This window comes from Cibotium barometz, chromosome 18, assembly GCF_041138505.1.
Source record: "Cibotium barometz isolate CiBa-2024 chromosome 18, ASM4113850v1, whole genome shotgun sequence".
Classification (NCBI taxonomy): domain Eukaryota; kingdom Viridiplantae; phylum Streptophyta; class Polypodiopsida; order Cyatheales; family Cibotiaceae; genus Cibotium; species Cibotium barometz.
In genome coordinates this window covers 56,969,519-56,991,765 of record NC_141063.1, presented here as the reverse complement: position 1 = coordinate 56,991,765, position 22,247 = coordinate 56,969,519, and the positions used below count along the sequence as shown (strand labels likewise).

Here is a 22,247-nt window from a genome sequence, read left to right as displayed (position 1 = left end):
TCTTATGGCTTTTCCAAAGGCTTTCATTAGGGATATTCCATGACACCTTTAGAGCAGGCAATGTATACGCTAGAGGTTATAGTATTCAATACAAGATATTGCCAAGCCAAGTACAGTTGTCATTTCAAAAATAGCTCTCTTTCTGAATTGAAACCCAGAACTCGAACATAAAATTATTTCTAACCAGAAAGCCGAAAATCCACAGATTGTAGTGCTAAGAACCAAGGACCTTATCACATGATATATTTAACGTGCGTGAATATACTAGAGGGAGATACTGGTGTCCATAAAATGGAGATACAGATTAAAAAATGCCGCCCCTGCGTTATGCATTACTAAGTACATGACATTTTAGCTTCAGCAAAAGCACACCAACACATAATAAAAATACTCACATAATAAATTTATTTCTAACCAGAAAGCCGAAAATCCACAGATTGCAGTGCTAAGAACCAAGGACCTTATCACATGATATATTTAACGTGCGTGAATATACTAGAGGGAGATACTGGTGTCCATAAAATGGAGATACAGATATAAAAAAATACCGCCCCTGCGTTATGCATTACTAAGTACATGACATTTTAGCTTCAGCAAAAGCACACCAACACATAATAAAAATACTCACATTTCAACTCTATATACAACCTCACAAAATTCAGCCTCCCACAGTTGGCCAAAAGTAGTTGGCCAAACACCTACTACATTTGCAATTCAAATCTAGAATAATATAGCTTTTGCTGTTTTTGTGTCCAACAAGCCAGCAAATGCAAGGCATGCATGTCAAAACGGGGGGTTGATTCCTCTGGATTGGTCTTCATGACTAAAACCAAAAATATCCCCTCAGGATCTGTCAAACCCTATAATTCACCATAATCATATCTCTGAGCCATTCCTCCTGTTGTTAGTTACAGAGAGTGCAATGAACTTCAGAAAGTCTCCCATACTCATTTCAGCTTGCTCCCCCGTCCTTGCTCCATCGTACTGCCTCCTATCATTGTACTCCATTGCTGCCGCCTTCGATGTTCGAGAAGTGGACAAAACCATTTCAAAGTCTGCCTGCTGTAGTGGCCTTGGAGTCTGAGATCACAATATCAAAGCTTTATTACCATAAAGTCATAAGGAACCACATAAATTTCAAGGCTTTATTACCATAAAGTCATAAGAAACCACATAAATTTTGTTTTGTTTTGTTTTGTTTTATGAGCCAGGGTTTACATGGCACAAAACGTGCCCCGTAAACTCGTAAGAAGAACGCTTGTCACTAGTTTCATCCGTCTGCTCACACCAGAGTGACTTAACTATGCGAGTAAAGGTGGAGGGTCCTACCAAAAGCAGAGCCTCATTAGATCTAAATGTTGAGTGACCACATAAATTGAAGCAAGTAAGGGTTGAGGGCCCTACCAAAAGCAGAGCCATGTAAGATCTAAATGTTATGCCCCACAAGATCTACTTATCCAGTTACACTACACAAATCCCATACAAGCAATCATCTGAATTGAAAGACATGTACCCGCCATGTACTATACAGGTTTACCACTGCAGACCAATCCTTCATGTAAGGGTATCCCCTTACAAAAGTTAACAAATTCATGTAAATCTCATGCTATGGTAACAGAACTTGACCATTGCCTACTCTCTCCAAACTACACAAATCCCATACAAGCATATTTTGGTCCATTTTGGCAGAAGATCCAAGACGGGAGCTCATTGATTGACCAAGACTCGATGACTAAGCAGTCTACCATTCAGACTGCAGGAGGCCAGTGGATGATTCAGAATGGTTTACTATTCTGTAATGACAAAATTTGTGTACCACAGATCTCGGACATTAAGTCCAAGATTCTTAAGGAGTGTCACAACGCCCCTTCTGCTGAACACCCTGGGGTACACAGGACACTATCGTTAGTGAAACACACTTTTTATTAGCCAAAGATGAAAGGGTATGTAGAAGATTATGTTCTCAAGTGTCAGATTTGTCAGGCGAATAAAGCTAAACGCTTTAGACAGGCTGGGTTGTTACATCCTTTGCAAATCCCAAGTAATAAATGGGAAAGTATTTCCATGGATTTTATTACCGGATTGCCAAGAACACATCAAGGCCACGATTCTATTTGGATTGTGGTAGATCGCTTGACAAAAATGGCTAGATTTTTACCGACCCGGAAGACTATTACAGCTACGCAATTAGCACGGCAGTTTATCGAGCAATTGTTTAGAGTGTACGGGTTACCACAAGACATAGTCGGTGATAGGGCCTCTCTGTTTACGAGTGATTTTTGGAAACTTGTTTTTGAGAAGTTGGAAACAACTTTGAATTTGAGTTCCTCCGATCATCCTCAATCTGATGGCCAGACTGAAAGAGTGAATCACATTTTGGAGGATATGCTTCGAGCATATGTATCCAAAAGACAGAGTTCATGGGAGGATTATCTTCCTATGTTAGAATTTGCATATAACAGTACTAAGCATACGAGTACAGGTTTTAGTCCTTTCATGCTTATGTATGGTTTTCAACCTAGATCACCTGTTACAGTAGGATTCTCAGGACTTCAGCATGATGCAGCACGTAATTTTCTGCAAGATATGCATGAAATGTTACAAGTTGCGAAGGAGTCTATTAGAAGTGCTCAAGACCGAGACAGGTTTTATTCTAATAGACATCGTTCACCCAGAGAGTTCTCTGAAGGAACGATGGTGTATTTGCGAGTTCCGAAAGATTCTGAGACTTTACGGACAGATCGATCTCCGAAATTATCCCCTAGATACTGTGCACCATTTCGTGTTACACGACGGATTGGTTCAGTTGCATATGAATTGGATTTGCCTTCTCATGTGAAAGTTCATCCTGTATTTCATGTCAGTAGACTTAAGGAAGTACTGGGTGGAACAGATCAGTTAGTTACTCCTCAAGAAATCATAGATGTCGAGGACATGACATTTGTTCCGCACGAACCTGAAAAGATTCTTGGATTTCGTGAAAGAAGATTGCGTAATACGCTTATCACGGAATACAAGATCAAGTGGAAGGATCGTGTTGAGGAGAACGCTACATGGGAGACATTGACTACTCTTCAGAGAGATTACCCTGGCTTTTTAGTGAGCTCTTGGAGTATGTCATGTGCACAGTGTGTATCTACCATATGCTTTTTTTTTTTCCAGAAAAACGATCCTTCTATTAGTTAATGAGAAAACGCCATAAGGCTACAAAGCTCACCTCGGAAGGAGGGATAAAAAACACAATGAACACCTGAGCTCCACCCCCGTGGCTGGCCGCTCTCTGGGGGGGGCTACCTAGTAGTACATGTGGGAGGTGAGAAAAGCCAAACTGGAGGCCTATAGTGCCAAGTGACATCCTCGCCCCTCGCGGTGAGAAAAGGGCCAGGCTGCCAAGTGCGGGAAAGCCTTGCGGCGCCCTCTCATGCGATCCGAGTCGCCCTGGAGTTTCCCCCAGTGTCCTCTCAAGGTGTGAATGATGTCCACCCAGAGGGCCTGTATGACCTCCGCCGGTGGAGTCGCCTGGCGGTCAATGGCCTCCCTGCATCGGGCTCTCCATATGTGCCAAGCCGTCATGCTGCTGATCATCTCCCATCTGTGCCCGACCCCCTCCTGAGGGGCTGCCGAAGAGAAGTCTGGCGTCGGAACCACCGCCATCGCCCTGTCAGAGACCTGGATGGTCGCACTGCCAGGGACGTCCTCATATCCAAGGGCCGGGCCGCTGTCCGTGGCCCAAGCCACCGCACCCCACGTCACCAGCATCTCATCTGGTGAGCCTGCAAAAACCATCCTGAGAGCGCGCTACCAGACCTGCTGTGCCTGTGGGCAATCCCATAAGCAGTGCCGCTGCGACTCCTGTGCATGGCCGCACCGAGGGCAGGACGCTGGGTGTCTACCAAAAGCTAGCCAAGCTCCCACAGCCAGTCCTATATGCGCTGTGAGCCAGAGAAAAAGCGTCACCTTCCGGGGCCGGAAGCTGGCCCAAAGGCGCTGCCAGAAGTCCCTAAGAAAGGCAGGGGAGAGCCCCTGTCGCCGCCAATGCTCGGCCGCCGCCGGGGTGCTCGCTATCCTGTGCCTCTGAATCCGCCGCCCCAGCCTCGCTGTGTACTGAAAAAAGGGGATGCCTGGGCTGGTAGGGGCCGAGTAGGGATCTCGCCAAAACCACTCACCTGGATCCCACTGAAGGCGAATAAGAGGCCTGCTGTCCCAAGCCCATAATCTCCAAGAAAAGTCCTCCCCTATCGAGGCCGGTGAGGGGTCTACATGCCACTGTCTCTGATGAAAGCCGACCACCCGCACCCTCTGAAGAATACAACCCTGGAGCCCATCCAAATCTAGTCGTGTCCTCTGAAGCTGGCCACCCTCTCCCACCTCGAAAGTGAGTGGGGCGACTCTCTCCGCTGTGCCGCAGACCGCTAGAAGGATCTCATGCCGAGTAAAGACACCCATCCACTGTGGAGGTGGAGGGTCCTGTACTGGGGTCCGCCACTCCCGGGGGATGGCCGCCTCAATGTCCTGTCTCATCAACTCTCTGCCCCTGATCCCACTGAGTCTCCTCTCCTGAGCCTCTAGAGGCAGCTGCTGAAAACATATCCAGTCGTCTAGGGACTGGACTGGCCCGGAGCTCAACGGGCCCCACGACACGTGAGACCGCGATCCAACCATATGGCCACTGGGAAGTCAAATCAAGGGGTTCCAGATCAATGGCTGCCTCAGGCGCTCCTCATCGGTGCCCGGAGGAGTCTGGAAGAGTGACGGCCTCAGATGCGCCCAGGCCCTCAGAAGGCTAGCTGCATAACGCTCCTCGAAGCCAAGGCCCACTCCTCTGGATCGCTGCTCTGTAAAGATCCACCTGATGCTGGGGGTCCAGGGGCCGCTAAGAGAAGGAGTGCGGCTGAGCATCCTGGAAACAAGAAACTCCTTCCACGGCTCAGCGCCTGGCAGGAGGCCACGAACTACCAACTTGCCAAGCAAAGCTCGGCTTTGGCAAATAGGATCAACAATGCCCAGGCCGCCTCTCTCCCTCGACTGAGTGATCACAGCCCATGCCACCTTGGCCCTGGCGGGCCGCCCGTCGCCACCGGACCAAAGAAAGTTCCTGATGAGCCTCTGCACCTGGCCAATGCACGCCCGAGAGAAGGCCCAGCAAGAAGTGATGTACCACATGGTAGCAAGCAGAACCTAGTTGGCCACAACTACTCGGCCAGCCAGAGATAAACGAGCGGTACTCCAATACAGAAGCTTCTTCCGAATGCTCAGAAGAAGGGGGGCTATCTGCTGCTCCGGAGATATGTCAATGCCCACATAGCATCCCAAACAACGCACTGTAGTGCCGGGGGGCAACCACTGAAAACCATCAACTGGCCTCCAAGTCGGGGGGGGGGGGGGGGGGGGGGGGGGGGGCATAGAACTGACCCACAACCCACACGACTTGTGCCAGTTGATCAAAGCGCCCGAAGCTCTGCAAAACCTATCCATGGCTGAGGAGAAACGGCGGAGGTTCTCCTCACCTCCCTGAAGATAGACAGCAGTGTCATCCGCAAACTCCGAGTCTAGGAGCTCCTCCGAGGTGCGGATGGGAAGCTGGAGGCCCCGCAAACCTATATCCTGTGCCGTCAAAAAGTGCTCATGGCCTCCGCCACAAAAAGAAAAAGAAAGGGCGCCAAGGGGCACCCCTGCCGCACCGAGCGCGAGAGCTGGAACCTCTCTCCGCGCACGCCCTGTATCAGCACCTGGCTATGAGCCGATGTGTAGAGTGCAAAGACCCCACGGATCCACTGAGGGGGGAAGCCCATCCTCTCCATAGTGCCTTCCAAGAAGGCCCAGTCCACCCAATCATATGCCTTCTCGAAGTCGAGAAGGAGCACTGCCAGATCCTCCTGCCGAAATCTAGCCAAAGCCGTAGCCTCCCAAAAAGAGAAAATGTTATCCAGAATGCTCCTGTCCTGGATGAAGCCTGTCTGCCTGGAGTGGATGATGTCCGGAAGGTGAGGCTGAAGCCGCCTGCTGATCGCCTTAGCTAGGACCTTGTAGGTGTTAGACATCATCCCCTACTTGCTGGCTTCCTATTTGGTGTCCTATTTTAGCCTCTAGGGCTGACCATGTTAGTCAGAGGGGCTGGTCACCCCTCACTCATATTTTACCCATATTTATTCCCCATTTTATGGTCTTGGGATTTTCCCCAGTCGTGGAGGTATTTATCCCTAGTCGGCTGCCTTCATGTAGAGGTATATATAGCCGGCATGCCTCCCTCATATTTTACTGCTTGCATTGCTTGCCTAGCTTGTCTAGCTGCAGTCCCTCACTTACGAGGTTCTCCCTCTTGCTCGGGACATGTATTCCTTTTGATGATGATATTGAGAGCAGGTTCTCACCTGTGTTTCCTCTCCATCTTTCTCTCTCTCTCTCCCTCCTGTGTTTCCACTTTCCCTTCTTCCGCTGCACATTCTATCATGGTATCAGAGCGCCGGTGATTTTCAGCGTTGGATGCTCCCTCCTATACCTCTTCATATCTGCGTTTTTTTGGCCCCTTGACAGACCTGCGTTTTTCTTCAAGTGGCTGTCTACAGCAGTTTGCAGCAGTTCTCAGCATTCATACCCCCCCCTTAGTGCTGGTCGCTTGTTTTGTACAAGCCAACAGCAGCATATTTGCTGCGTTTTTTCTTCTACAGGTTTCTGATGCTGATTTGCTGATCTGAGGCTTGGGTGTACCTCTTTCTTCTGCGTTTCCAGATTCAGCCCATTCTACAGCCCCTTTTTACCTCTGCGTTTTTCAGATTTGCAGCCATGGTTGCTGCGTTTTTAATGAACCGATCTTGCTGGTAGCTCTACCTTCAACTGGGTTCATCTATTGGACCCGAAGGTACCTTCTCTTCAGCGTTTTTCCTCATAGGAGGTGTGGACACTGGTTGGCCTGAATTTTCAGGTTTGTAGCCCTTGTTTGGCTGCGTTTTCTTCTCCAGTGGACACAGATCACTTGCAGAGGGGGTTTCTTGATTGGATTGTGGCTTTGGAGGCAGTTTGGTACTTGAGGAGGATTCTGAATTTCTGATTTCAGTCAGTGTTTTGCTGATTTTGGAGCATCTATACCTGTGTTTTGTTCTTGGCCTACACGGTTTCCCGGTTTCTACATGTTCCTTGCCTTCTGTTGGCGGTGGAGTGCTATTCTTGCTGGATAGCAGTGTTTTGGTTGCGTTTTGCTTCTCATAGAAGTTTTCTACACTCAGAGGGGGCCTTTCTCCAGCTACTTCACTTGAGGATCAGTTTCGGGAGCTGTGCTGTATCTGTGGAGACATTCTTCTTTGACAGGAGTTTACAGTTATTTGGAGGAGAGCAGTGATCTTTTCAGAGATCCTGAGCAGAGTTTATTTTGTCCGAGCTTGTGTTCTTTGCAGTATTTGCAGAACAAGGAGGGTGTTTTGCCCTTTTGCGGTGTGATCCTTTCACATGGATCTTTTATCTGTTGCTCATTTTTGGGATCTGGTTCTACTTCTGGAACAGTCTTCTGCTATCTGTGATGCTTTTGAGGACTTTGTTGCCACTGCAGTTTATATTCCTGCTTCCCTTCCTCATTGTGAGGAGTCTACCTCTGCCTCTCTTTGTGATGCTTCTGAGGATGCCCCTCCCCCTGCCAGTTCTGATGGCTTGTTGTTTTGGAGGATGGTTTTTTGGACCCAGTGGGATGCTTTGGATCTGTGGTTGCTAACCGTGCCTGGGGCACAGTGGTACTTCCAGAGTTTTTTGGATTTGGATCGGAATCAGGTTGGGCTTGTACCAGTCCGACGATATCATTTTTCAGAGGGGGATGTGGAGTCCTTTTCATCTTGCGATGCCCACCTCAATGGCGTGTACTTATGTACAGCATTGGGCAACTCATGTTATGGAGTTTGAGCAGATGGACCCCATATTTTCTACAGAGTCTTTACATCTTGTGATGCCGACCTTTTCAGAGGATGCTTTTATACAGCATTTGGCTACTCTTGGTACAGAGTTGGAGCAGATTGACTCTATTTCTTTTGAGGGTTCCAGTGAGGAGCAGTTTGCTTCTCCCAGGATTGGTTATATTCAGGATCTGATCTTGGTTGGTTTTGAGGTTTTTCATACCTAGCTGGATACACGACATTCGACTTCGGGGAGTGTTCTTACACTTGGGTTTGGAACCATTATTTGGAGCAGCACGTCGCAACCTATATGGTTGTTTTCTTCCAGAGGAACGGTGTACCTGGCAGCTTGTTCTGTTGCTTTTGTAGCTGAGTTGCTGAGGAGATTGCTTGTGGAACTTTCTTGGTACCTGTTTCTGCAGTCTTTCATCTTTGATCGAGGACGGCGTCTCTGACTTCTTGGAGTTTGCTCAGCATCCGGTGCTGAGAGGGGGTGTTAGACATCATCCCCTACTTGCTGGCTTCCTATTTGGTGTCCTATTTTAGCCTCTAGGGCTGACCATGTTAGTCAGAGGGGCCGGTCACCCCTCCCTCATATTTTACCCATATTTATTCCCCATTTTATGGTCTTGGGATTTTCCCCAGTCGTGGAGGTATTTATCCCTAGTCGGCTGCCTTCATGTAGAGGTATATATAGCCGGCATGCCTCCCTCATATTTTACTGCTTGCATTGCTTGCCTAGCTTGTCTAGCTGCAGTCCCTCACTTACGAGGTTCTCCCCTCTTGCTCGGGACATGTATTCCTTTTGATGATGATATTGAGAGCAGGTTCTCACCTGTGTTTCCTCTCCATCTTTCTCTCTCTCTCTCCCTCCTGTGTTTCCGCTTTCCCTTCTTCCGCTGCACATTCTATCAGTAGGCCGTGCCTAGCAAGGTGATCGGTCTCCACTGTCTAATCTCCAGTCTGTCTCCTCCCTCTTTGGGGATCAAGTGAATCAACCCCTCTGCCATGCTGTCCGGCATGACTCCCGACTCCATAATCTCCTGGAATGCCAATCTGAAGCCCCTATGTAAGAGGCCCCAGTACCTCTGGAAGAAAGCCACTGAGAGACCGTCCTCCCCTGGCCATTTGCCCCGAGGTAATGCCTGAAGAGCCTCCTCCAGTTCCGTATCCGAGAAGGGGGAGAGAAGGGAGTGCTGCAAATGGGCCGGCACAACCGGTCTCGTGAAGCTCCAGACTGCCTCCCGAGCCTCTCTCACCCTGTCATCTGCTGGCTCAGCAGAGAGAAGATCCCTGTAAAAATCTGTGGCTATCGCCCGAACCCTGGGGGGATCCACCACAACCTGGCCATCAGCCTGCCGAAGACGCCTGAGACCCTCTCGTCTGAAGCGAGGCCCTGTCGCCTCAAAGAAATCTCGAGTCACTCTGTCTCCAGCCTGTGTCCAAAAAGAAGCCCGAGCATGGAATCGGAACTCCACCCTCCTCTCCTCGATGGATCTGATCTCAGTGCGAGCTGACTCCATCTGCTCTGAGATCCAAGGGCTCGTAGGATCCCTCTCCTGGAGTCTCTGGAGGGACGCTAGACTCCTCCGTAGGCTCCTCTCCTGCTCTCTGAAGGCCTCCAGACGGTCCAAGGCAGCCTGTCTGAGCATCCGACTGATCTCCTGCAAGCCACTGGCAAGATCGCTGGCTGTCGATCCTCTCCTGAACTGCAGCTCCTGCCAGACCTGCTCAACTCTGATCGCAATCTCGGGCTCCTCTATGAGACAATCTGGAATCCGGACGCTCTGGCCCCGCTCTCCTCTCGTAGGGTCCTCGATCTGGAGAAGCACTGGAAAGTGGTCTGAAAACGAGGAGCCTGCAAGTATGCCCACAGTGCCACCTCTATCACAAGCCCACTCATCAATGTAAAACCTGTCGATGCGGGAAAGGTTAACTCCTGTGGCCCGTCTATCCGAGCGCGAGAAAGATAGACTCCCCTGCAACCTGCCAAACTCCGGGAGAGTCCACGGATCCTGACCTCTCACCTGCAGCGCTAGTTCCTCCCAGGCAGCGAGCTCCGGCCCAAGAATGGTCTCCTGGCTGCCCCCCATCCTGTCCTCTGCATCCTCCAGCATGTTGCAATCCCCTCCTAGGCACCAGTGGTCTGCCAAGGGGAGGGACTGCCTAATGGTGCTCCAGAACTCGGCTCTCCCGGTCGCCCCATTAGGGGCGTAGAAGTTGAGGAAGCCAATGTGGTCTTCCCCAACCCGAAGGATGATCCACTGCGCTCGACCCTGGACCAGAGTGCCAGAGTCCACAACCTCGGATAGAAGCTGCTCGCTGACTGAGATGCATACTCCACCCTGGTTCCCCTGGGAGCCATATGTCGGTGACCAAAAAGTGTGACTCCTGCCTGGCAAGATCTTCCCGCAGGTGCGGGTACGCCCGGCAGAAAGGTGGTGCTCCTGGATGAAAAGGATATCTATGGGTCCTCCAACGAGAGCCCTCTGGATCTCCTAGCGAAGTCTGCCCCGACCAATGTAGCAGCGATGTCCACCGAGACCCTGGATGTTCCATGAGAGGATCCTCATGGATGAGCTATGGCAAGTGAAGCAGCCGCCACTGGCTCACCCCTCTCAGCCGGCCCGGATGATCTGCCCTCCACTCTGTGAGTCTTGGGCGCCGGCTTGGAGGGAGAATAGTCACTGTCTGTCCGGGTGCGGAGTCTCTCCAAAAGAGGGTGACCTGTCTCTGTGTCCAGTCCCACTCCGCCTTCGCCCTGTCCAGGGCATAGGCGTGAGACCAATCCTCTGCATATATGTATCTAAAGGTAGGCTGCACCCTCGGGGCGGCATGGAGGAGAATCAGTAGCACCGCCTCAACTGAGGTGTGGACCGGATCCGCCCGCCAATCTCCTATACCAAACAAGCTCATGCGGGCTGAGTGTAATCGGGTCTGCAATAGGTCCGTGAGCCCCAAGTCACTGAAGTGGTGAGAAAACTCCAGTATCTGATCACGCAAAACTTCCTCTACAGAGTTGCAATCCCATGCTGTGTCTGGGGCAACACTGAGAGGAAAGGAGAAGGCCACCACCTGCTCACCACTGAAGGAGAACGAGAGGGATGGCACACCACGCAAACTCGCAAGGGCGCGCCCAGTGTCTCGAACGGGCCAGCATCCAGCTGGAGGCACCTGAAAAAACCGTAATCCACTGGTAGCCCCATCACTCGCGGGGGCCCCCCAGGGGAGACTGGAGAGAACTCTGTGGCGGGCGAAGCTAGGATCGCCATCTCCACCGGCCCGGAGTGGCGGTGGAACAGCCGCTGGACTGAACTCTGGCCTACCCAACTGCGCTGCCCCGGGGCAGTGGGTGGTCTGGCGAAGTATCCTGGAGAGGCCGAGGGAGGGATGGGGGCTCGCGGCGAGGAGGGGGGAGAGCGAGGAGAGGATGGAGAGGCATCTGCCAGAGGATAGGTGTCAGGGGGGGCCGCCGGGGGAGGCGGGAGGGGGGGGGCTGGGGGGGAGAGGGGGGGTGGAAGGAGTGCTCTCCGGGTGAGGGGAAGGGGAGCCGGGGGTCGCAGAGTGCGGCCCGGGATCCTTAGGAATCTGCTCCAAGGAGGGGGCAGGGCCCCCCGCGGGGGGAGGCGGGAGCGGGGTCTCCACGTGGGAGGCTCCACCAGCGGCCTCAACGGGCACTGAGTCTGAATCCTCGTCCATCGGGGTGGGACCTGCTGGCCGCCTATCCCTGACTGGAGCATAAGTGCGGGTAGGTGCCTGTACGCCAGCCGGAGTCGCCTGTCCACCAGCCTGTGCTGCCTGCTGGCCTCTGCGACGGTCCCTGCGGGCCGGGCGTTTCCGCCGGCGAACCTCCTGCCATCCGCCAGCCTCCTGGGTCTGCGCGGCATCCTCCGCCGGGGCCTGCTCGTCAAATGATGGCGCCTGCTGTGGCGAGCCAGGGATGTCCGGTCTCTGAGGTGGATGGCCACCCCTCGGGTCTCCTGCAGGGGTCCCAGAGGCGGCATGGCGTGAAGGATGAACCCCCTTGCGGGGACAGGCGCGTGCGAGATGGCCCATCTCCCGACATGTGTAACACTGGCCGGGGAGGCCCGAATACTCCACGCGCTGTATCAGATGTCCTCCAGAAAGACAAGGGAGGAGGATCGTCTTCGGGAGGGACTCCGGTGACGGAACCACAACAGGAATGGCCGGGAGTCCTGCTGCCCGAGCAATCACTGAAGCCGCTGTCTGAGGCGTCTCCACCACCTGCCCGAACGCCTTGCCAATGGATGACAAGAGGGGCAAGTACTCCCTACGGAGTCCAGGAAAGCAGATAGTGACGGGGAAACCTGTCGCGCCTGCTAGCGGGTCAGAAGCGGGGTCGAAACCATGAGTCCATCGCACCAGGAACGCCCGGGATGAGCGGAGGGCAATGGGGCTCCGAGCCAGCACCATCTGAGCTGCCTGGGGGGACTCGAAATCCACCTGGTAGTAGCCACGTCCCAAAAAATCTACGCTGACGATCTTGGCGGGCACGCCAACAAGGCTGCCTTGCAGAAGGTCGCGAAGCTCTCTCCGCATCGGACGGCTACCCACTATCTTGCAGACCAAGGAGGAGGCCTCAAGAGCGGATACTGTGGAAACAAACAACTGAAGATCTTCAGCTGTGAACTCCAGACGGAGACCGGAATCGGCAAGGGTAGTCGGAGCGGCTTCCATGGAGTCCTCCAGAGGGAAAAGGCCACAAACCGGGGTCACCAACAGGAGGGACACAGCCCTGCGAGGAAAAGGAGAGGCGGAGGGCTACAGGATAGCGGGGGCGGGGGGGGGGGGGGGGGGGGGGGGAGGGGGGAGCTGAGGCGGGGGGGGAGCTAGCGGTGGGGGAGGGGCGAGACGGAAGGGGAGGAGAGGGAGAAGGCGGAGGGGAAGAGACGCGCAGCGGAGGAAAAGGCGGAGGGGGGAGAGGTGGCGGGGGAGAGAAGAGAGGCAGAGGAGAAGGAGGCGAGGGGGGTAGAGAGGCGGGGGAAGAGATGTCGGGGGAAGGAAGCAAGCGGGGGGGGGGGGATGGCGGGGGAGGCAGCGTGGAAGGAGGCGGAGGAGGAGAAGGCGGGGGGAAAGAAGGCGGGGGAGGAAACGAGGAAGGAGGCGGGGGAGCGATGGCGGGGGAGGATGCGAGGCAGAAGGCGGGGGAGAGATGGCGAGGAAGGGCGCAAAGAAGGAGGCGGGGGAGAGGACGGAGGAGAAAGCGGGGGACTGGCGGGGGGGAGAGGGGGGCGCGACGGCGAGAAGTAGCGGGGGGGGGGGGGGGGAGAGGCGGAGCTCGCAGGCGAAGTCGTCAGTTCGAAAGTGCCCTTGACCACCGTATCTACCATATGCTACACGCACGCAAGACTAGTTTCGAGGCTTGGGGAAGCTTGGAGCTAGGCAAGCTGATTGATGAGCTGAGTTAGGGATATACTAACGGACGGGCACTCAAGTATGGACGAGCGGGCGCCCAAGTGTGGACGCCTGATGACCGGCCAAGAGCCTATAAAAGGGTGGCCAAGGTTAGTTATTGGGATATAGAGAGTCTCGCGAGTTTGTGAGAGCTCTATGGTCTTGGAGCCTGGATCTAGTGTAGACGTGCACCTGCTTTAGGCAGCCAAGGCCGACAGCAATCTCGAGGCCCGCGAGGGCAGCTTCGTGGCAGTATGGGACGTCGCGAGGAGGAGATTGGTCGATACGTCAACCTAGTTAGCTCAGCTCGTGGCTCGGTGGGGACAGCCAAGACTGTGGCTCGTCCACAACTGTCATGGTTGGGAGGTGAGTCAGGCCTGCACCCCCTTGTCTGTTTGTTCGTTTGTTTGCAGGATTCGAGTCTCGAACCAAGAACGATCACGAGGAGATCCGTGGGCTTTTGACAAAGGGTGTAGAGGGTGAATGGGTAAAAGTAGGCTGGTCGTCTCCCAATGAAAGACCTCAAACAAGGCTCTCCAGTGAATGAGGAGTTCCATCCTTTGTGTGATCTATATCGGAATAAGGAGAGTCAGTATTTGGTATGAAAAGCTGATCCTCTGGAATCGCGAGTAGACGATCCATGGTGTGTACTTTCTAGGTCTTCGATCCCTTTGCTCACTATCACTCTGATACCATGTGAGGGCAAAAGAGAGCAAAGGACCAAATATATGAAAGATCAGAGTAAAACACACAACATGCAATGGTGATGTGAATATAAAAGATGAAGTCCAGTACAGGAGCTCTATGTGAGACTCTGAATACGCAAATAGAGCTGTTGTCCCATAAAACCAAGTTAACAAAACTGGAGTGACCCTGATGAAGGCACGGATATAGGCCTGATATAAGACTGATGTGAGTCTGAAGTAAGGCTGCTAAAAAAAAACATTGATATCAGCCCAAGGCAAACGTTGATATCAGCCCAAGGCAAACGTTGAAGACAGCCCGATGAAGACGATCAGTCTAGCAGTAGAGAACGCCGTAGGAAAACGTGATATTGGCAGCGAATAAGCTTTGGTCAGGCTGATGTAGGCGGTCAAAAGGAGCAGCAATTAACGTTGCAATAAAATTTGTTGTAAGCGACCAAGAACAGCAACAGTTAACGCTACATGTAAATCCTGATGTAAGCAGCCAAAAGCAGCAGTAGTTAACGTTGCAAGTAGAACGTGGAGTAGGTGGCGACAAGCGATATGAGTCATCTGTGTGATGACCAACAACAGATGAGGAGGCGCACTGTGATGTCCAGTCCACGAGAGTATCCAGCCAGTGATGAGTTAAGCAACCAATCCACGAGCGATGGAGAGCAGCAGATGTGAGGCGACCAGGGCACAAGCATACTGTGAAGAGAAACGCAGATTTGCGTGGTCCACGTGAATTGGTCGTCAAGAATCCAGAAGGGTCTCATATTTATATGAGAAATTAAGTGGCCAACATAGAAGTCAGCCAATCATAAAAGTCGGCCCTTTTTGGGCTGCCTATTTAAGGTATATTTTCACACAGGTGCAAGGTCATAACACTTGTCCATATGCGTGTTGTAGGCTTAACAAAGACCCACAAATGAAATCCGCTCATTTGTGGGTCTATCTTGGGAATATCCTAATTGAGTATGGCTTGTACCTTTCCAAGCTCGAGGATAATACCCGATGACCTAATGATGTATCCCAAGTAATGTATTTCCAGTATTCCAAACTCACTTTTCTTGGCATTGATAAACAACTCATTGTCTTGCAAGAGCTGTAAAACTTATGCCACATCTCACGACACTCTACAATCCCTGAGAAGATCAAGATATCGTCTACAAAGATGAAGACGCATTTGCCAATGAGATCCCGAAAAACCCAAGACATCATCTTATTGGACGTCATTGGTGCATTGGTGAGTCCAAAAGACATCACCACAAACTCATAGTGGCCGCCCTCAATCTTGAAGGCGGTTTTTAGAATGTCGACCTCAAAGATCCGAATCTAATGGTAGCTACTTCCAAGATCTATATAAGAGAAAATTTTAGCACCTTTGAGTCACTCTAGGATGTTCTCTATTCTCGACATGGAGAATCTATTCTTATCTGTTAGCTTATTTAGCACCCTTGTAATCCACTCATAAGCATGCACTTTTGGACAAACATGATGGAAGCAATAAATGGGGACCGGATAAATCCAGCTCGGAGTAGCTGGGATATCTGCTACTCCAACTCGCTCTCCAATGGTTTAGAAAGGCAGTAGGGGAACGAACTTGTTGGAAGACTCTGAACCAAGAACCAACTCTATGCGATGGTCCTCAAGTCTACTGGGTGGGAGATTGGGTGAGAGGTCTTCACACAACATAATGTTGCTGTATTGAGCCGAGACCAACCATCCTCGGCTCCAATGAGGGTGCCATCTGAAACAGCATTAGACTAAGAGCGAATATAAATCAACGCACATTCTGCTCCTTTTCTTATGGCTCATTGGGCTTGAATGTGGAAAATGAATGGTATTCCAAGAATGCTCCGATTATTGAGAATCATGATGGGATGAGAAAAACCTTCACCAATAGTGAAAGTGTCATGCCTCCAATCAAAAATGAGTGCATACTATCTGTACCACTGGATTCCGAGAATCATGTCACACCCTAAAAGAGGGGAGACAATGAAATCCCGCTGGAATGTTATCTTCTGAACTTGGAACTCAAACTGCTAAGCTTTATGAGAGATATGTGTACGCGGTCCATATCTGAATGATAAGGAACTGAGGTATAGCTCATTTTGTTTGCCAACTACGGAGAGATAGCATGCCCAGAACTACCCATGTCAAAGAGGACAATGAATTGTTGTCCCTTGCAGTGTCATAGACACATATGAGAGCCTTCTTCTGTCCACTGTCTTGCTTACCATCAAATACCACTGGTGGCACCAAATTCAAAGCGGACAGGATAATGTTACAGTCGCTACTCTAGAAGGTGAGTGCCTTGGCAAACTTTTCGGCCTACCACTTAGTGCAATCCTTCTTCCCGTGTCGCATAGTGTGGCAAAAGAAACAACAGTTCTGTACCTTATACCATGTTTGTTCAACCGACTGGAGGTAACCTCCATTAATGCCCTCCTTAGGTTTTTCCTCGAGAGTCTTCTTGGACGTGGAATCTTTCTTATTGCCTGATTGAAAAAAAAAAGTTGGTCCTTTTTTCTTTGCTATTCTGAGTCCCCTTACCTTGGTTAGATGGCTGATAGGTAGATGACTGTTGTTGGGGCTTAGGACTAGAGTGTACCTGCTTGGGCTTATGTCACCATTTGACCACCCAATCGGTCCACCCGTGTTTTCTGATTATCTATGTACACTGGACTGACGTCCATGGCAGTTGTATATGCCGGGGATTGATACCACACCTTGTACAAGGACAATACTCCTTTTGGTATTACAAATACCTTAATCCATCTTTGACCTCTAGTGTAGTTCAAATCTGAAATTGTCAGAGTTAGTGCATGCGGAAGCCACACTCATACACACGTAGAGAGAAGGAGAGAGAAGTTGACGCAGAGAGAGAGAGTAAAGTTGACGAACAGCTTTGATATTAGCAATGAATAGATTGTATAATACAATGGGTGGGCATGGGTATATATACCCTCACAAGTGAAATGGCCGACTACCACCCCACTTTGAGATACGACTTTTAACACCCTCTCTGTAGCTCATAGTGGACATAGATGAAGAAACCAAGTTGATGTAGATGCAACCATGGATACCTCAGTACCGGCCGGATACCGAATACACCTCGGAAAATGCACCAAAAAACCTGTCTCCTCAAGGAATGCCATCTTGAGCTTCAGCTGCCACATAGAATAATGAATTGCAAACAACTCCACATTCATGATCCCCCATTCGTTGAACTGAGAACACACACGTCCAAAAGATCTCCTGAACATTGAACTATCGACACATGACGCCCAAAATTCTCTGACAATGAACTAGGAACTCATCCCGTCCATAATGTTACCACAATGAACTGCGAACACATCACGTCCATAGATTTGTCAAGCTGTTCCATGCCAGATGCATGTGCCTTGAACTCCGACACACGGGTCCAAATCACCAAAACGGGAGCACAAACTGCCCCTCTCTGCCACTCACATGCCTCTCTCTGGCTGAAGCACGTGGTAGCATCCATCCACCAAGCTAGAATGCTGGAGCATGTGCCAGTGTAGTCCTCGCCACACCGGCAGACGCCGTAGCATCCCTCTTAGAATCACTGTCACTGTCATCCTCGTCAGCTTTGCCTTTGCCTTTGTCATTTGTCGAGCCTTGAGCTTTAGCTTTGGATTTGCAATCCCGAGCCAAATGCCCTCGCTTTCCGCACTTATAACAACGGCTCCTAGACTTCTTATTGGATTCCGATGCAGCATGTGCCGATTCTACATCCTTCGGAACTCGAATCTTGCCTTGGGAAATGAGCACTGCTTCCTCCTCAATGAGAAAAGAGCTGAGATCATCAAATTCCAGCTTTTCCTTCGTGACTTGTAAGCGTAATGCCCTCGAGACCATCTCATACTCCTCAGGCAACTTCGTAAGAACCAAGGCAGCTAACTGGGTACTAGTTAATGCACTATTCATAGCCGATAACTGATCATGGATAACCTTTGCCTTCATTAGAAGTGACTGCATAGAGGTCCCGGTTTCAAACTTGATGGAAAACAACTGGCCGAGAAGGGTTACTGCTCGCATTGTTGAGTCTCGATCAAACAGTCCTGCAAGCTTTGACCACATTTCCTTGGCAGTCTTTAAAGTCTGAATGGCAGGGGAAATTTCCTTGGTGAGAGATTCTGCAATCGCCGACATTGCCTTCGCATTGTGAGCATCCCAATCCACAAGAGATTTGAGAAACTCCTCCTCCTGAAGACGTGTGAACCGATTGCTATCCCTTCGGGGACGTTCCTCCGAGCCATCAATGTCCCATAAGCCTTTTCTGCTAAACCATAGCCTCATGATCAAGTTCCAATGCGCATAGTTGTCGCCATTCAGTTTGTCGTCCTTGCTTGAACACGGGAGACCCATCTCATAAACTCCGTCCAAGATCTTCTCAGTCGATCCAAACCTCCTCTCCGTAGCCGACGCCCTCTTGTAACAGTCAACACAGTTGAAATCTCGTCCCGAGTCCTCGAGCACTTTGACCTGCAAGTCTTGGCCGCGTCCTGGATTCCACTCCCGAGGCTCCACCCTTGCGTCACCGGTGCCCTCCTGGCCTGCTATGATGCTGTCCAAAGCAAAACCAGTCTCCAAAGTGCTCTAGAAAACTGGCCGACCAGCAACAGGGCAGGAAAACGCAAGCCCACAGCCAACCAGGAGAAAACGCAGCACTGAAGCTCTTGCTCGCTGCAGCCGCTTGTGGTGTGCAACCTTGCGCCACCAAGCGCTACTGGAACAAAAGCGCAGCCTTGCTTGTTATGCTTTACCCTGTTCTCTTCTCCTTCTCCACCTCTCTATGCGCTTGTCCAAGGACCCTAGAGCCTCAGCTCTGATACCATGTCAGAGTTAGTGCATGCGGAAGCCACACTCATACACACGTAGAGAGAAGGAGAGAGAAGTTGACGCAGAGAGAGAGAGTAAAGTTGACGAACAGCTTTGATATTAGCAATGAATAGATTGTATAATACAATGGGTGGGCATGGGTATATATACCCTCACAAGTGAAATGGCCGACTACCACCCCACTTTGAGATACGACTTTTAACAGAAATTACTGGTTTTGTCTTTAATTGTGTGCTTAATCAAGTTTACCACGGAAGAGCTCCAAGAAACACGCATCCCAACTAGACTTCTTGTACTAAAACAGGACTATCCGCGAAGTATAGCGACAAGCTTCTTATTAATCTAATTCAATGTCCAAACATGCTCCTAGTTCTCTTAAACCCTTGCTCCTAGGCCTTTCACTCCTTTCAAATTCATCTAAATGACCTTCAAAATCTACCCCCTCTTTTTTCTTTTTCTTTTTTCAACTGGCCTCTTGCCCAAGATCCTCCCATAGTTACCAAATTTCACTGACCGTAGACGGCCGCCCGTAGGCACTTATTTATCCACCCATAGACGATGCCACTGAGGGAAAAAAATCTACCCCCTCTAAATGGCACTTACATGGAAAAGTAAATACACCATACTTGCTCATTACCCATCTCATGTCATTGTCACCACTTGTACCACTAAAACTTCTCTGATGTAACTCTGACACAATGGAAGCTGCCAGTAAAAACCTGTCACTTTTTCTACTACTGGTATGAAACAATGATTCTACCTGGACACGATCCCTTTGTAGAAAAGAGTTGTTACAAAGCTAAAAAGAAATACCGGTACCAAATAGAACCAAGAATCCCAAACTTGAAGAGGAACTAACCTGACACGTAAGCTCCCCATTTTTCTCCTGTTCCAACAAGTCCCTGATAGGAAAATACGCAGCCTGTTTGCAAAGTTCTGTTAAATCAGAACCACTGTAGCCTTCACACAAGCTTGCCAGGTGTTCAAAATCAAGGTCAGGCTCAACACTCTCGTCCTTCAGGATAACTTGCAAGATGCTGGCTCGCTGCTTTGAGTCAGGCATGCCAACCTCAAAAGCACGGGGAAGTCTGCGCAGAATTGCCTCATCCAGTTCCCAGGGCCTGTTAGTTGCAGCCAAAACCATGACACGGGCATTTTCTGCAAGCAAGCACACATAAGACAACTTGGACAACATTCAAAGCTACTACAATAGGCGGTGCATTCTGTTCTAGTGCTGCTAGATTTGCCTTGTCTCCGTTTGGGCTGACTGAACCACATAACAAAATGCACGGCTGGAACTAACCACGAAAAATTGCAATGCAATCTCTTATAAATAATGAGAATTGCTATGACTACTTACGATCAGTTGTAAACCCATCCCATAGAGCCATGAATTCTGTTTTCATATTTGTTACAGCTTCATGCTCCGAAGCTCTTCGTTGCCCCAAAAAGCTGTCAACTTCATCTACAAAGATGATAGAAGGTTGAAGCTTGTATGCCAGCGTAAAAACAGCAGTCACTGCACAGAAGGTAGAGACATCTTCACCCCTATCATCCACAAAACCAACATGCCACATGACATAACATAAACTTCCATAACTCTTACCAAGTTTCTGAGCATCACCAAACCACTTGCTCATCAGAGTTGCAATTTTGACATTGATAAAAACCGCACCCGACTCCTTTGCAATGGCTTTAGCTAGTAGAGTTTTGCCAGTTCCAGGGGGTCCATACAGTAGAACACCTTTCTGCGGACCTAGCAGCTTCCCATGTGCAAATAAGTCTGGTCGCTGCAATGGAAGAATCACCAACTCATGCAGAGACTGTTTCACTGTCTCAAGCCCACCAATTGTTTCAAATGTAACATCAATGTCATCCGGGTTGATGACATCACATGCAATCATATCCTGTAACATGAAGGTGTCATCAATCAACATGTTGACATTGAGGTTGCATTTCCTCAAAACTTATGACAAATGCTTGCAATCTGAGATCCCATGCCAGGTAAATAAAAGTCCATGCTATGCTGACGAAGACAAGCATGTGGCTGGGGTAATGCTTATAATTAGGACTAAAGCTACGGGACTAGGGTCAGGGTTAGGGTTGCAACATAGCGTGAGAACTTAAGTCATAAAACCCTGGTAGATTTGGACAACAATCAGAGTCAGGAAAAAAGGAGAAGTGGCTTAACAGAAACCCTACCTCGTAGACATTCGTTTGCACCAGGGGCCGACCTAGTCGCTTAGCGATCTCCTTCTTCCGCTCGGCTGCCTTCTTCTCATGGGCTCTGTTTGGGTCCAGATGCCGGAGCCCAACGAAGAGGACCAGGCAGCTCAGGGCGGCGCTCACGGCGTAGAGAAACAAGTCCTGTCCAATCGATACTGCTCGACTGGTTCCCATGGTGCGGCACGAGAGAAAACACGCAGCGCTCTATTCACGCAGGCATTGGCCGCGGGAAAGGGCCAAAACCACCGAAGGCTATGGCGATGGCTTTGCTCACGGTGAAGCTCTCGAAGAAACCGCACAGGAACCCTGGCAGAAAGGGCACAGAGAGGCCGTGCAGAAACCCAAGCAAGACCCGTTCCTGGTTGAAAAAAAATTCGAGCCAAAAAGCACCGCACCGTGCAGAAACGAAACCCTAGAATGCTAAAGAAATTCTGAGCAAGAAAAGAAATTTCCTCTCCCAAGCGTGAAAACTTTCCGCCGCAAAACAGATGAGGAGTGCAGAGCAAGATACCCTAGCGACTACCTTGGCCACATAGATATATTTAAAAAAATAAAGAAATTGTAAGATTAAAGCTCCACCAACGCCATTTCCCTCTTGCATCCTTGTGGAAGAGAGAGTCTACATGACGGTGGTCTCGGCCAGGAGGGGCACACACACAATTCCTTTGAAAACTTGGCCACACATCAGCATAGGTTGTGGGAATATAAACCTCTCTCTTTGATAGTTGCACTCCTAAATCTCATGGCAAAGTTAAGCTTTTTTTTCATGGGAAAATGCTCTCAACGCTGCTACATGAATAGAGGTATGTTAGGTGGTATGGTCATTGGTGCCGGCATGTCCGTCCAATGGTAGGGGGTCGCTTATTGCATTTCTCAATTTTTTGCCCAATGTTCAACCTTTGAAGGCCGAATGTGATCTAATGTTTTTGCAAATTTTTCCTTTACGCTAGATGGGGCCCTTTCAATAGCATGCAAATGAGAACCAACAAAAGCCACGTCTCTCCTTGTGAATGAAGCCCTAACACTAGCTTTGATTTCCACAATTGGGTAGGTTCATTATAGCCACACATCGTCGAGATGGGTGTGGCTCTAGTAAATCTTGTCATAATCATAGTGTTATATTCTCCTCATGTGTCATCCTCGGAATTGATTGATAACAAAAACAAGATCATGT

At 50.1% G+C, this 22,247-nt stretch overlaps 1 protein-coding gene across 1 annotated transcript; it reads right to left on the bottom strand.

Moving 5' to 3' along the window:
- Positions 1 to 612: 612 nt before the first annotated feature.
- Positions 613 to 21,753, bottom strand: LOC147629512 (uncharacterized). The gene is made up of 5 exons (XM_086812771.1): positions 21,050 to 21,753; positions 20,454 to 20,754; positions 20,208 to 20,366; positions 19,707 to 20,005; positions 613 to 1,080 (listed from the first exon to the last, which is right to left on the bottom strand). The coding sequence occupies exons 1-5, from the start codon at positions 21,245 to 21,247 to the stop codon at positions 877 to 879; spliced, it is 1,161 nt and encodes a 386-aa protein (XP_086668897.1). The 5' UTR covers positions 21,248 to 21,753; the 3' UTR covers positions 613 to 876.
- Between the last annotated feature and the right edge of the window lie 494 nt (positions 21,754 to 22,247).